Here is a 16,299-nt window from a genome sequence, read left to right as displayed (position 1 = left end):
CAAAAATCGTACTTCCTGTTGAGTTTTGGATTTTATACCAAGAGACTGTGGGTAAATTCCAAACGGAAGTGAGCATCCATATGCACTACTCCCTTGGAAGGGTGTAGGGCATCACTGTCTTGTATAACTTGACTTTAACTTTATTAATCCCCGGAGGGAAATTTAGAAAAAACGCATTCTTCAGACATCGATAAAAAAAAATTAAGAAGATAAAAAAAATAAAATAGGTTAAAAAAACACACAGATGCTGCAACAACATGCCACAACAACCACACCACCATCTTTCTCTCTCTTTCTAAGCGTTTGGAACTCCCTTGGCGAAGGGAATGACTGACCAAATGTTACCTTGACATTGCTGCACGTGCGCACAGCATTCAGCACTCCACCAGCTGTTGCAAATAAATATTTCTTCTCATTATAATTTTATTTAAATTTTATCTAATTGTGTTTTATTTACTATTAATATTTTTCAAACTAAACTTGCTTACATTACCATCTCAAATAATATTTCTGATGAAAAATATTTTGTATTACATTAAAATAAAGACAAATTTAATTAGCCTATTCGACTTACGTTTGTGTCGAAATCAACCACAACTTAGCTTTAAAATGCATCACAAGATCGCCTAACTGAAGATCACAAGATCACAAATGGAAATCACTTCCATGAAGTTACCATTGCATGTCCCCTTCGCTAACGGACTTCTGGAAGGGCCCTTCGCGAAGGGATTCAGTTGTTTACTTTCATTTGGATCGTCCCTACAAATGGCATCACCTTCTCGAAGTGCCCTTCAAGGGCACAAAAAAGGCGTTTGGAATTTGCCTTGTGTATACCGATTTTCGTACATGTACATAAAACGTAGCTTAAGGCGCACTCTGTTGAATGTGTACAGGTGGCACTATTGAGTCATTTAGACATACCCACTTCTGAAACCCATATCATTTTCGCCAGCTCTGATGTGTGTGTAAACTTTCATGAGTTTAGGACCAAGTTTAGGCCCCTTAAAAATGCAATTCATTATGGAGGAGGAGGAGGAGGAGGAGGAGGAGGAGAAGAAGAAGAAGAAGAAGAAGAAGAAATGGAGCATTGGGCCCTAATAAACAGATATATATATAACTTTTCAGTATCAGAATATTTTTATCATTTAATAAAATGTGTATATCAATAAAAAATTTCATTCAGACACCTTTGTGTGTTTTATTTCAAAAAGGAAGACAAAAGGCAAACCACTCGAGGCTGTTGAGTCCACTCATGGGTGAATGTTCAATATTTGGGCAATAGATAGATGAGTAGATAGTGGAAAGACCTCTCAGGCAACACCTGTGAATCATTATGATGTCTTCACAAATCACAGAGAACAGACAATGCCTTCAGCAGTGTGCCCACAGGACATGTGAATAAAATCTCTGTCTGAATAGGATGATCTAGTGTGGTGGTGAAGACAGACGCAGCTATGGCTCAAATCAAACAAAATAGAAAAACAGGAGATCAGGAAATATTCTGGGCTCAACTTCATTGGGACTATTACTGTAAAGAGGTTTATCATTTTTTACAAATTTTGGAGCAAGTCGAAACTATTTTTATGAACAGTGTGATACCATTTCAACATTTCAAGATGTGATAAATGAGCTCATTCAACCAATACACCACACACAATACCACTATATTTAAAAAAAAGAAAAAAAGGATAAGTATGTTTTGGATGGAGACATCATAAACTAGACATTATATTCCAATTTATAACTGTGAAGCTGACTTTATTGGGATCAGATCAGGATTGGGGCATTCCTTTAATACCAAACTATTATTGGCATGTGCATATGTTCACCACAAACCCTCCAATATGTGAATGTGAAGTGATGAAGATTACACGTCATTCTACAAACCTTCTGAAGAGCAGTTGTGCTGACGTACAGTTTCTTCATTGGTCCCGATTCGACCGGGCTGCTAACCAAATTTTCACTTTGATCACCACGTAAATGTCTATGCTGAAATATCAGAGGGTCCTCTTCCTCTTCTGCCAAAGTATAGCCCTGAGAGAGACACACAGAGGTTAGCAAAGACAACACACTCACAAATCTACATTTGTGGTCAGCTTGAAAAAACATGGGGGCACCAGAAAAAAGGGCTCCAAAATATGCCAACACTTTCCAGAGACAGAATATTTGTGTACTTAAGTATTTGTGTACATAACATAATTAACACAAATTGAACATACAAACATTTTTTTGTGCTACACTTATTTAACATATTAAACATCTCAAGCATATCAATAGCATATCTAAAATGAGATGTGTGCCTTTATGTTTTTTTTTTTTTAATTATGGGGCAACAACTATTTAGGTTTTACTGGCAAAAAGGGCACTCAAATACGTATATTTCTAAATAAAACATTTACTCTTGAAAGAGGGGCAAGAACCTTTTTTAACACCAGCATTATGTGGAGGTAATTCTATGTCAGTACAAAATGTTATGCATGTCAAAAACAAAGACTAAAGATTAGTTTTGGATGCCAAGAGGCCATGTGTTGAAGCAGGAAGTCTGGGTTCACTAACAAAGAATGAGTGGTGGTTCACACAGGGGGCCAAATGCAGGAAACGTAGGCAGGCTTCTCCACCAGAACACAAGAGGCGTTTGTTTCAGACTAACTCAAACAGGACTGAACTGTCATCAGGGACCTAGTCTATGTGGAAAAAAATATAATTTTGCACAAAAAAATTATGCATGCAGGCGTGGAGAGGGTGGGATACTGACCTTGACAATTCAACAGATGAGAACATCGAAGCGCTGGTGATTGATGCGGTGTTTCAACATTACTTTGTTCACCATAGGGATAAAGATCTGGTACTGTGAAAGAGAAATAAGCAGACCTATTATTTTACATATGAATACAAATTTTCACTACACAGCGAAAATCTATTATGATATTAAACACACAACTTTATTAAAAAATTAAATGTTAATATGACTATTAATGAATGAAATCAAAGCAATTACATCTAGTAATTTCAAGATTAATATCAAAACAAACTCACTACAATTACTACTTACATTAATATCAACTCTGTACAAGTACTTCTGACATTTGCTAGATGAGGAGCAAAGCAAGCTTACTGGAATGATTATTTTGATTCCACATGGTATAATAAAATAAAAAAAGCTTTGGAGAGTTGGGAGTGAATGTGTGCACATGTGTGTACATGTGACTAAACCCCATCAACTAGTAAGTACACAAATAAAGTGTTGCTCTTCTAAACACAGGAAACTGAAGATTGTGGCCTGCAGTGATCAAAGGAATCAGAACTTGTGTCTGGTGCTCATGATGGCCACATGTTGAGTGGTAATTCTAAGAGGATTTTAGGAGGAATGGTAAAAGCAATGACCTCATCCTTCTCTCTGACTGGAAGCCTTTTTTGTGCATTAGAGAGACACTAGGAAATCATTAGAGGTTACTTCAGAACATAACTTCATGACATAAAATTCGGGAAATTATGGCATAAAAATAGTTTAATAGTTTTTTTTTTTTTTTTTTTTTAATGATGAAAAAAGAAATGAATTACAGAACACAGTTAAAAAAGCTAAACTATCAGATAGTACTGCATGATTTAAACTAGACTTTGAGATTGTAGATTTTTGCCAAGCTGAAAAACCAGTGAGGACAGTGTGTCCATTGATGTGTTCTGCAGCTCTGGAGTAATGTCCAGAATTTGCACAATGGGGTGAATAATTCTTGAGGCATAATCCATGAAGTCTAAAGACTCAGTCAGGCGATCTAATGTCTCCAAGGCAACCCTAAACACCAAAAATAAAACAGTTAAATGTGAATAAAAATGCATTGGTAAGAAAATAATAGTATTGGCCAGTTCTTACAGAAGTTAGAAAAAGTTATTTTAATTGATAATCTAATACAATTATTTGGCTTTGGTATATTAATATATTTCAAAAATTAATTGTAATTTGATGTTTCAAAACTGAGTTTCCCTAGAAACACATCTGCACAGTGGTAAAGCCAGCAAACTACAAAATACAATCCGTGTCTATCTTTCTCTTCAAAAGTCTTTTTAAACTCAGCTCAACACTTTATCAGTAAAACAATAGGGATCAAACGCAGATTCGTGTCTGTAAAAAAGGTTTCGCTGAGAGTAATGACTGAGTAACAGCTGGCTAAAGCCGCTATGTTAATGTGATCCTGTCTTCATAGATTCTGGGGTTAGCTGATTCACATCCGTCCTTACCACGGCTGCGAAAACAATTTCACTACCTTCACTGACCTATGCTTACTTTTCAATTCAACGTAAACTTAAATTTTAACCAATTTACTTTTAAATATATTCCTAATTTCATTGTTTCTCAGTTGTTCATTCACATTATTCAAAACACACAAACAAACCCCTGAAACAACTTTTTTGAAAAGAAAAACAAATTGCCTTTTTGACTGCTAATGTGCACTAACCACAAAGTAAAGTGCTGAGAAAAAGTGTTTGCCCCAATTGTCGGCTTTTGTGAGCATCTGTGACTTCCATAAGACAAAGGCAACCTAAAAAAACGAAACACAGTTTTAAAATGATATAATTATTTACTGAAGCAAAAAATACCAACTGAACCTGAGTGAAAATGTATTTGCCCAGTAGCTACCAATTCCTAAATCTATGAAACTGCATTTATAATGGAGTTCAGCTGGACTAGACTCAAACTGCCCTGACTATTTCCAACCCTGTTCATTATCTCCAATTGGAAAAAACTCGGCACAGTAGCAAACCTTAAGAGAAGTGGATGTCCTTCCAAAATTCCACCTAGAACACAGCGACGACTCATCCAGGAAGTCACAAAAGACCCAAGGACTGCATGGAAAGAACTGCATGCTTCTCTTGCATCAATAAAAGTCACTGTCCAAACACTGGCCAAAAATGCCATCCCTGGAAGAGTGGTGAGGCGAAAACCACTGCTAACCCAGAAGAATATTGAGGCTCATCTGAATTTTGCCAAAACATACCTTGATGACCTCAAACCTTTTGGGAGAATGTTGTGAGAGCTAATGAAGTGAAAGGGGAGCCCTTTGGAAAACGAGTCCTATTTCATCTGGGTTAAACCAAACACTGAATTCCACAAAAAGAACATCATACCTGCACTCAAGCATGGTGGTTGCAGTGTGCTGATGTGGGGATGCTTTGCTGGTTTAGGGCCTGGGTAACATGCAATAATTGAGGGAAACATGAATTCTGCTCTTTATCAGAATATCCTAAGAGAATGTCAAGTCTTCGATGTCTAAGTTAAAGTTTAAGCACACCTGGATTATGCAGCAAGAGTCAAGTCGAGTCAAGTCAAGTCAAGTCACCTTTATTTATATAGCGCTTTTAGCAATACAGATTGTGTCAAAGCAACTGTACAGCATTAATTAGGAAAATAGTGTGTCAGTAATGCAAAATGACAATAGTAAACACTAATTTTTCATTTAAAGACAGTTCATCATTGAATTCAGTGATGTCATCATCCAGCTCAGTTCATTCAAAGCATGTATGAGTAAGTCCACCTCGGAATGGCTCAAACCAAAAAGCAAAAATAAAGTTTTGGAGTGGCCCAGTCATATTTGTGACTTAAACCCAATTGTGATGCTGTAGCAGGACCTTAAACAGGCAGTTCATGCTCAAAATCGCTCCAATGTGGCAGAGCTAAAGCAGTTCTGTAAAAAAGAGTGGGAAAAAAATTCCACAACAGCGCTGTGAAAGACTGACCTGAAGTGTTTGATCGCAGTCAATTGCTGCTAAAGGTGGCACAACAAGACAACCATATAAAGTTTAAGGATGTAATTTTTTTTTTTTTTTTTTACACATGGGTGAAGGTGTTGGCTGACTTTTTTTTGTTTAAAAAAAAAAAAAAAAAATTTGTGATCAGGGGCAGCGTTTCCGTATGGAAGATGCCATACCCTAGCCAGGTGTGCCATGAAAAATTATCCAAATTTCATATCTCTATTATATTTCTTTATTTTTATTTTGAATCAGATTTTTTTTTTTTTTTTTTTTTTTTACAAATATTTAACCAATAATAAAACTTTGTGACGCCATTGGATCCTCAAACCGTCAGCGAAACCTCGTAACTTTCTATCTTTTTTCCCCTGTAGGCTATTTCAGTGCTTCAGTGTGCCATGGGATGCTTTACTTATCAACCTAACCTTTTTGTATTCTATCTATCTATTTCTTTTCTTTTTATTTATTATACAATTAGCAAAAAGCAAACAAGGCCTCTAACACTGGCTTGATCTATTCTTTTTCTATTCTATCTGTTTTCTTATGTATTATATAATAAAAAAAATATATAAAAAAAACCTTGTTACATGTATTGTATTGGGCTAACTCAGACTTGTCATAGCACTTGCATATCATTGCCCTTTTGTCGATTTTGATTGCTTCCATTGTCCTCATTTGTAAGTTAATTTGGATAAAAGCATCTGCTAAATGACTAAATGTAAATGTTGTATTTCATTTTAAAGATCTAAAGCTATTTAATATGAAATATACACAAAAACAGAAGAAATTATAATAGGGTCAAATACATTTTCACAAAACTAAATATTTAGACTTTATTACAGAAAGCTGTTTCATTCAGGTGTGGCTCCATTCTGATTAAGAACAGAGATTTTTTACCTTCCAATCAATTCCTTAAGAAATAAAAACAAGCCCTGAATTATAGGGCTGTGAATCTTTAGGTAGACAGCAATTCAATTTGAATCATGATTCATAGGTTTTCGATTTGATTCAAGAACGTTTTTTTGCAAATTTAGAACGATTCAATTCGATTCGATTCACAATTAAATTTGATTTAATTTGATTCAATTATAAGGATTCAATTCTGCATTCTTTAAGTGCATTCACAGGATTATTTAAATGCTTCCCCAAAATTCTTTTGTTGTTAATGCTGAGGATATTTTAACCGTTTCCTTCGTACATTCGGTACAACGACATTGTTAAAACACACTTATCATTCAGTGGAACTGTGCGTATGCTTCAGCCACTTACATTTCTGCTCCATCCATGCAATAAATACTGTTTTCGACCGCTCAGTTAACGTCATCTGTAAGATGCCAAGAGTCATTGAAAAACTACATAAAAGTAAAATTACTTCACTTTAGCATTACTGGACAAGAGGCCTAAGTAGAGATCACACATCAGCTGCATAGAAAATGTGTCAGAGACAAACGACGCACAAGCGCAATCCTGTGACAGTCACAGGCGTTAAATAGTGGAGCGCGTGAAGAGAGATATGAGGGCACGAACCCTGTCCAAGGTCTCCATTAATTCATGCTTGTAGAAATTTAATGTGTATATATTTTGAAAGCATTGAATCGGTATAGAAATTGTGATTACTGTCCGAAATTGGCAATTCACGATTCAAAAATCATGTTAAGGCATCTCTTCATTAGGGACCATTCTGAAACCAGAATTTATGCAAATTCGTGTATAAAATGCTTTAAAAATTTTAACAGAGATGTCTAGAGGGCATTTAATAGGTCTGCCCCCCACGTAAGATTTTACTAGTTACAAGTAGTCATTAATTTAAGTCATTATTCAACTAATCGCACGTTTATATTTAATTAACATATATAATCCATAATGAGCTTTAACATATACCGCGCTCAAGCACACACATTAAGTTTGCCACAAAGCACAGGCAGAAGTAGCCTAATAATTGTGAAAAAGGAGATATTTAAATTATTTATTAATAAACAAATGTTTTCTTGTCGGCTGCAAGAAGAAATTCACAGTGCTGACTCTCATCTCCATAGTATACTGTACGCGCCTTTAAAGAGAAATGCAACCTTCACAGATTACATAATGCTTTCCTTTTGAATTGGTTGATTTAAAAGCAGACATTTCAAGCTTTCTGTAGATATATTTCTCATGTATGTAAGACACCCCAATTTTAAGTTATTTCATTATCAGGAAAAAAATTCATGTGATCGAGAGGACACCTCCCTGTCATGCATGCGCATTAATAATTTTTCGCACAAACACTTGAATATGAATAATAATAGAGTACATTTCTTTTAGGTTACAGTATGGGATCCTCATTAAAAATAAATCTTCACAAGTCTACAACCGAGACAGATGCAGTTATAACCTGTAAATTGAAGGCTATTTGATGTTTTAAAATGATCTAACGGCAGGTGCTGCTTCAATTCATTGATCATTAGTTGTCTTGATCAAGATTAAACAGATGCATGACTCTTATAAACTTGTTTTAATAAATATCTTTTGCATTAAATAAAGATATAAAGCAGGTTAAGTTAAATATTATTGTACAAATAATTATAAAATGCCATAGACTGCGAATAAGATGGAAGTTTCACATTTTGCATGTGCATTACAAAGTAAAAAAAAAAATTTTCACATGCAATTATCCAAAATAAAACAAGATCTGTAATGAAGATAAAATTTGTAGACAAATAAGAATAAATACTGCGCGTCGCACTCATCATTGTGTGCGCCGCTCAAATCTTGCAGTCTGATATTTCAAGGAATAGAATACACTCCTGCATTTAAATGCAGCTGCATTTTTTTTTTTTTTACTTAAAATGTATGAAAGCAAGTAAAGAAGGCTCCCTTTAAAATCACTGACGTTGTCAATTAATGAAGCTCTTTTTTACATTGTGTGCACTTTGGTGATTATAATGAGAAAACTTGAATTTAAACGTGAGGATGTTTTATTAATCAGTCCATTTTTTAGAGTCTCAGTGATTTAGCTAAATCGTGCAGGTTTAATTTATTCGTTTCTTGTTTTAACTAGGTCTAAATAATGGGAGCGAAATTATACAGTGCCTCACGTTTTACTAAAATAAAGGAAATAATATATAAAACACGCATCAATTTCTTAATCAGTGTACAGACAGATATCTTTTTTTCCCAAAAAGTTATCTCTCAAAATAAAGGACAGGTAACGAATAACAAAGTGTGTGTGTGACAAAAATGCATGCTTTTTTATTAAAGGAATTTTAAAATATAAATTAAAAATGTATTTGTGACAAATATAGGCTAATATGTGAGAATATTGACGTTTTGACATTTTGCATATAAATCCATGTAGCATAGCTCACTAAAATAGGCTACCACATTTAATGCTCTGATGCAAAGTAAACCACCATTTCTTTAGGATAATATAACACATAATTCATATTATATAAATAATACTGCACACCCATTAAATGTATAAATCTAAAATAAAGTGTAATACTGTGTAGCTTAGAGAAAATATAAGCACAGGCTCATAGGCTTGACATTTATCCTGCTTGAATTTGTTCTAAGAAACTCACATAAGTACTTCATAAGTACAAAACTTTCATCTGTGAATATTAAATATTTTAACTACAGTGTTTTTCTTACATTTTCCCCGACTGCAGCCATCAAATGTAACACATCAGTGAGGCAAAGCTGACGGCTATTTTGCGAAAATGTGCTTTGATGCGCTTGTTTGATAACTTGTGGTTAAAGCACCACTCAGTGGTCAAAAGCTGCAAATATTCTTTTATAAGAAGTTTAGACTAGAGTATTAAATAAAAACTGTCATCCACCTATCATGCAAGTATTTCAGCTATACACAGTTAATGTTTACTTTCACTAATTCACTGGTTTGAATAACACTTGTTTTAAAGGAAATGTATTTCTTATGGAGCTTGATCAGAGCAGCAGTTTTCATACTGACTTGCGGGCTGGCAGGGGGACATCAGGGGCATCGAACAGTTTCACTATGGGTGGCAGCAGTAGGTGGAGGTAGTCATCCAGGTTAGCTCCAAACAGCTGGATGGCCATGAGCAGCTAGGAGACACAAGAAAGAAGTTTGCCTGAAAACTGTGAAAGTGGTGCATCAAGAACAGTACACCTCTGCCAAAACCTGTTAAACAAATCGGAGCTACAGCTTAGCACTAGACATGTGCCGATATATCACGGTAATGAATATGCACAATATTGTTATCGTGGGCACTTCTAAATACCGAGAATAATTATATATTACAAATTATTCAGAATTTGGAATGCATTTTAAGAATACTTTTCCATCAATTGGTCAAAATGCACAACACCGCTGTATGCTGCTTTAAAGACGCATGTGAGCTCTGATGTAAACAAGCACGCATGAAAAGCACATGGGGGAACACGTGAGAGACACATTCACTCTCTGACAGCAGATGGCGCTAAACTGCAGGAAATGCAGCCCTTACCCTGGAAACCCCATAAATAAAAGCAGCTGCTACTTTCTAAACATTTAAATAATATAAAATAATATTTATATATTTCCATAAAGTTTTTCCACTTTAAACTGGACTACAACATGCCCTAGATATTGTTTGAAAGTGTTTTGATTCTTTATTGTTCATTAACACTTTACATTAGGGCTTCATTAGTTAACAACCTGCCAATGAAAAATTCTTCTGAACATTCATTAATCTTAGGTATTCCAATATTTAATGACACATTGTTAAAATTGAAAGTTGCAACTTTGTTATTTAATGAGCTAAGACTTGAATTTTTTAACAAGCAAATGTAGCAAATGTAGCTATTGCTCATTGTGAATGTTAATGCATTAACTAAGGTTAACTAATGAGGTCTTATTGTAAAGTGATACCTATGGGTCTTTAAAGTTCTTCTGTACTTTAATCGGTGTAAAACTTTTAACTTTAAATATTTTTTTGTATTGCTTTATTGTTTTTAAAAAAAGTTATTTAACCTGTTTTACTGTATTATGACCACTTTTTTGAAACTTAATTTCAATACCGTGATAAGACCGCATATTGTGACAAAATATTATCAATTAATCGCAACAGAAAAATTTGATACCAGCATATCCCTACTTAGCACTTGGCACACAGTGACCCATGCACATTATAGACAATTTATAAAAATAAAAAAAAGAAAGAAAAAAAAATGTAGCAATGAACACATTAATCATAAATGTGACCTTGGACCGCAAAACCAGTCAAAAGGGTAGATTTTTCAATATTGAGATTTATACATCGTCTGAAAGCTGAATAAATAAGCTTTTTAATCAATAAGCATTGATGTATGGTTTGTTAGGAGGACAATATTTGGCAGAGATACAACTATTTCAAAATCTGGAATCTGAGGGTGCAAAAAAATCTAAATATTGAGAAAATTGCCTTTAAAATTGCGTTGTCCAAATGAAGTCCTTAATAATGTACATTACTGAAAAGTGAAAAGTTTTGATATATCTACGGTAGGAAATGTACAAAATATCTTCATGGAACATGAACTTTGCTACTGCTACAAATATATCTATGCTACTTAAGACTGGTTTTGTGATTCAGGGTCACAAATAAATAAAAACACTAATCTTTTTTGCCTAATTTTATTATTAAAATTGAACAAAAATTAAGCTTCTCTCATTTTAGCTGAAGATAAGTGTTTGTCTTGTATTTCTTTGGCTATTATCCAACTTAGAAATGAGGAATACAACAAAAGCTAAAAGAAAAGCTTGACAACATTAGAAACAAACAAATAAAAAAATAAATAAATAAAAATAATAATTTAGTGAGTGAGGTTAAGTGGAGGGCAAGTCACAAACATCACACAAGCAAAACATAACAAGCTTGGCTCATTTTCTCCTTTGATGTAAATCTGTAAAGTGACTAGAACACTACAATGCAATAAATAAATAAATATAAGAGCTGTCAGTTTAACGCGTTAACTTAATTAATTAGTTATAAAAAAAAAAAAAAAATAACGATATCATACGAGCAGTGAGAGCAGTACGCTATTACACAAGCGCTGATTTTGTCCCGAATATCACGAGTTTAAATGTTATTTTATACAACAGTTCAGTAAATAAGAAGTTGATATTGTGTTATATTTTAAAAACAAAATTATATTTAATATTTTTACCTTTAAAGCCACAGCAGAACTGTTGTGCATCTCCAAGCAACACAGCGGTGTTTAGTTTCTGAATGAATCCGCGTTTTGAACGAATCATGTGAATTAATGATTTAAAGCCCCATTCATAAAGAAAGCCGTTTACTTCATTCCTGAATGAATCAGCCATTTGAACAAATCGAATGAAGACATTTACTGCCACCTGCTGGCAGATTTAGTTTCTTATTTAGAGTATCATTTAATTCATAATAGTAATAATAATAAAAACATTAAAGGGATAGTTTGCCCAAATTTTTTTAATTCTGTCATCATTCACTCACCCTCATGTCATTTCAAACCTTTCTTTTGTGGAAAATAAAAGAAGGTATTTTAAGGTATGTTTTATTATTATTTTTTTTTAAATCAAATAAAATATTTCTAAAGCTACAATTTGTAATGTTTACCTGATACTTTCTTATTTTAAATAATCTTTTGGGGGCATTTTCACAGTCAAATTTATTTTGTGATTAATTGATCATTAATTGCGATAAATTGATCAAAACATGTAATTAATTGTAATACATGTAATTAATTAAATAAAAAAATTTAATCGACTGACATCTCTAAAAAATATATAAATAAATAAATAAACTTACTTGCATAGAACTAAAACAGACTTAATTTATGCAAAAATGGATTATTATCACTATTTTTATATTAGTATGAAATGTGACTCAAGAATACTTTTCTAAATGCAATCAATAAAACAAAGTGGCAAAAAGTTTAAAAACTTTTTAGAGAGATATTGCTACAGGGGTGGCCATCTTTTAAATGGGTGGTTGACTGTTTTTTTCTAGGCTTGATTGTGTTTATGGGGTGCAGTCTAACGTGTTCATGCTTTGTCTTTTAAAAAACACATTATTTTTCACATAATTTACCTTTATTCTACACTGCTCTGTCCCTCCTCTCACAAATGCCTCGAATATTTCCTGTTTTTATGAAGCCCCTCCCTCAGAAATAAACAATGGGCTGAGATCGGTTAGCTGGCTCAGTGTGTTGTGATTCACTAAACCGCCGAGTGTGCGTCTGGCACACTCAAGCACCGCTCTTAATGGTATATTTGTTTCTTTTTTGTATCATACTTTTAGATATGCTGTTGTTTGTAAATGCTTCTGCTTCTGTTAGTTTTTAATATACTGTTTTATTCTGATTAAAGCTTTAATACAGCACAGCAACCATACGCGTATCCATGTATAACACTTCTCATTGCTATGTGGAAATAAGTGTTTAATTGGAACAGATTGTTGGAGCTGATCTGATGATCTGAATGAGAGAGGGAGGATGCAGAGCATGTGCACAGCGATGCAAGGAACAGTATTAAGAGTCGCTGCTTTAGAACTTTGATTTTGAAACTTGTGAATCCATTAGAATTGTTAGAATCGCAATTTATATATGAATAGATTTTTACATGCACCTCTTGTTTTCTCTTCCTCTTCTCTAAAGCAGCACAGCATGGCCTCACCCCCTTCGTTACATGTTCCCGGTGGTGGGGTTTATCTGGGTCTGTGACGTATCGGACCTGGGAAGTAACTCGTTGTAGTTCCTTACCAGCCGTTTTTGTAGGCATTAAACTGGCAGAATTTTAAAAGACTATAACTCTGTTTGCATTGAACTTTCAGCGCTGCAATTTTGTAGATACTGTTTATGCTCAAACAGCAACACTGCACACTAACTAACATTGAAAAAGTGAAATCGCAATCAACCACCCCTTTAAATAAATGTTTTTGTTTTAGACGCTCTGGAGAAACCTAGACAGAACAGCTCACGTGAATGAATGAGCTTTTGTTTTCTTATCTGTCCCGCAACAACTGGCAGGCAGTTTAAGAGCTCCTTCAGGGTGACCTCAGTGTTCCCAGTGACGCAGACGGTGGTTATGAGGCAGAGAGAGAGGACTCATGTGGATGTAGGGCTGAATTACATGAGTGGGATATGTGGGTTTGGCCAGTAGCTACACACATCTGTCAGGGTCTTAAGACTGGCGATGATTGAGGAGCTCTGTAAAGAATTTCTTTTGAAGTGTGAAGGGGGATTTTCACAGGTCACAGTCTGGCCAGGAATACACATTTATATATGTAATTTGCTGCAAATTAGCTTGATTCATTACATGTTTTTAGGAAATGTTTGGTGCACATATTGAAATAATGTGAAACAGGTGTCACAGACAGCAGACATGAGATTCTTTCACACTCTGAATTTGGTAAATTACTGTAAAACGTCCAGATCCACTTTTCCGGTAAAAACACAAATGTGCAATTCACACATGCAACAGTGTTTTATCTTTCTACCGTTAAAATACCATTGACACATTAGAACCAAAATATAGGTAAACTATAGGTAAACTCTGTGATGTCCATCAATAGACAATTATCTTTAAACACTGTGCTGTTTACTTCATCCATCCGGATGAGCAGAAGCACTTTAGATTTTTACGTCTGAGTGACAGATGTGTAGGGGCTGATCTCAAAGAATGCAGTTTTGCTTTTAAAAATTAGTGTTGCTGCCCAATAATATACATTTACATTTATGCATTTTTTACATTTATGCATTTAGCAGACGCTTTTATCCAAAGTGACTTACAGTGCATTCAGGCTAACATTTTTTACCTAACGTGTTTCCTGGCAATCGAACCCACAACCTTTTGCAATGCTCTACCACTGAACCACAGGAACACTGTCCATGATACAATGTCCAATATACAATACAGAGCTGCTGAAGAATGGAAAAGAAGAATGGATCTTGAGATGTGACTCACCTCACAGCGAAACGCAGTGCAACAGTCAAATACGCCCATCTAAGGCATGTTTATTTATAAAAAAGATTAAAATTATTACTGTAAACAGCACTGTGTAATCTCTTGAGCTCTTCCAGACCTTGTATATATATACACATTGGTTGTTTACACATAGTATCATAACTGTAATATATTAATAATGATACTGATAAAGTTATAGTCCCAGAAAACGTTTTTTTTTGTTGTTGTTGTTGTTGTTGTTGTTGTTTGTTTTTTCCAAGGAGTCACAATGCAGTTTCAAAATGATTCTAAATGTATCTCGTTTTCAACAACAGCTTCATGGACAATTCTTTTGGTGAGTGCAAACAGCTCTGTGAAACCTTAAATTTGTTGTCAATCAATCAAAATATTAACAACAAAAATCATTATCAATTCATTTTCAAGCTGTGCAATTCTACCTTAATTCGACAGTCACTGAAATAGTTAAAGGTATTCAAAAACATAAAAAAAAAACAGAAAATATGTAGGCTATTTCAAAAATGGCAATGCAAGATTTGCAATTGCGTTTAGATTATGTCACAATTTATGCATCCACATGTGGAAAACGCAACTGAAAATAGAATTTGCAATTCCTTTTGAAAACTGCCCTAAATATTCTTCCATAATCTAAGCTATCTTTTAGAGCTGTAATCGGGCCTTAAAAGTTAGGCCCGACAGGACCCGAGCCCGACAAGTACATTTTGATTGACAGCTTTTTAAAAACCCGAACCCGTTTACAGCCCGACATTATTCAAATGTGCGAACACACACAGCTCTTTTGCCTTTTGTCAAGAATGAGTCATTTATACATGTTTTAACATAATGTACAGGTCCTTCTCAAAAAATTAGCATATTGTGAAAAAGTTCATTATTTTCCATAATGTAATGATAAAAACTAAACTTTCATATATTTTAGATTCATTGCACACCAACTGAAATATTTCAGGTCTTTTATTGTTTTAATACTGATGATTTTGGCATACAGCTCATGAAAACCCAAGATTCCTATCTCAAAAAATTAGCATATTTCATCCGACCAATAAAAGAAAAGTGTTTTTAATACAAAAAAAGTCAACCTTCAAATAATTATGTTCAGTTATGCACTCAATACTTGGTCGGGAATCCTTTTGCAGAAATGACTGCTTCAATGCGGCGTGGCATGGAGGCAATCAGCCTGTGGCACTGCTGAGGTGTTATGGAGGCCCAGGATGCTTCGATAGCGGCCTTAAGCTCATCCAGAGTGTTGGGTCTTGCGTCTCTCAACTTTCTCTTCACAATATCCCACAGATTCTCTATGGGGTTCAGGTCAGGAGAGTTGGCAGGCCAATTGAGCACAGTAATACCATGGTCAGTAAACCATTTACCAGTGGTTTTGGCACTGTGAGCAGGTGCCAGGTCGTGCTGAAAAACGAAATCTCTCATCTCCATAAAGCTTTTCAGCAGATGGAAGCATGAAGTGCTCCAAAATCTCCTGATAGCTAGCTGCATTGACCCTGCCCCTTGATAAAACACAGTGGACCAACACCAGCAGCTGACATGGCACCCCAGACCATCACTGACTGTGGGTACTTGACACTGGACTTCAGGCATTTTGGCATTTCCTTCTCCCCAGTCTT

The 16,299-nt window shown here is 34.7% G+C and overlaps 1 protein-coding gene across 3 annotated transcripts in view; it reads right to left on the bottom strand.

Moving 5' to 3' along the window:
* The window catches only part of LOC109078812 (serine/threonine-protein kinase mTOR-like), a 94,837-nt gene that overhangs the window by 76,713 nt on the left and 1,825 nt on the right, over positions 1-16,299 (bottom strand). For 2 of the 3 annotated variants that reach the window (XR_006155482.1, XM_042730363.1), the window contains exons 2-4: positions 9,695-9,807; positions 2,756-2,848; positions 1,888-2,034 (exon numbers count right to left, since the gene is read on the bottom strand). Coding sequence is in view for 2 of the 3 variants with exons in the window: in XM_042730363.1 (XP_042586297.1) it covers positions 1,888-1,926 (39 nt within the window). In the remaining variant the exon portion in view is untranslated. Of the gene's footprint in view, positions 1-1,887; positions 2,035-2,755; positions 2,849-3,061; positions 3,794-4,454; positions 4,539-9,694; positions 9,808-16,299 lie in introns of those variants that run through there. The other variant, XM_042730362.1, reaches the window with a different exon arrangement.

This window comes from Cyprinus carpio, chromosome B8 (assembly GCF_018340385.1).
Source record: "Cyprinus carpio isolate SPL01 chromosome B8, ASM1834038v1, whole genome shotgun sequence".
Lineage (NCBI taxonomy): Eukaryota > Metazoa > Chordata > Actinopteri > Cypriniformes > Cyprinidae > Cyprinus > Cyprinus carpio.
Note: the sequence above shows the minus strand (reverse complement) of the source record. Positions and strands in the feature narration are given on the sequence as shown.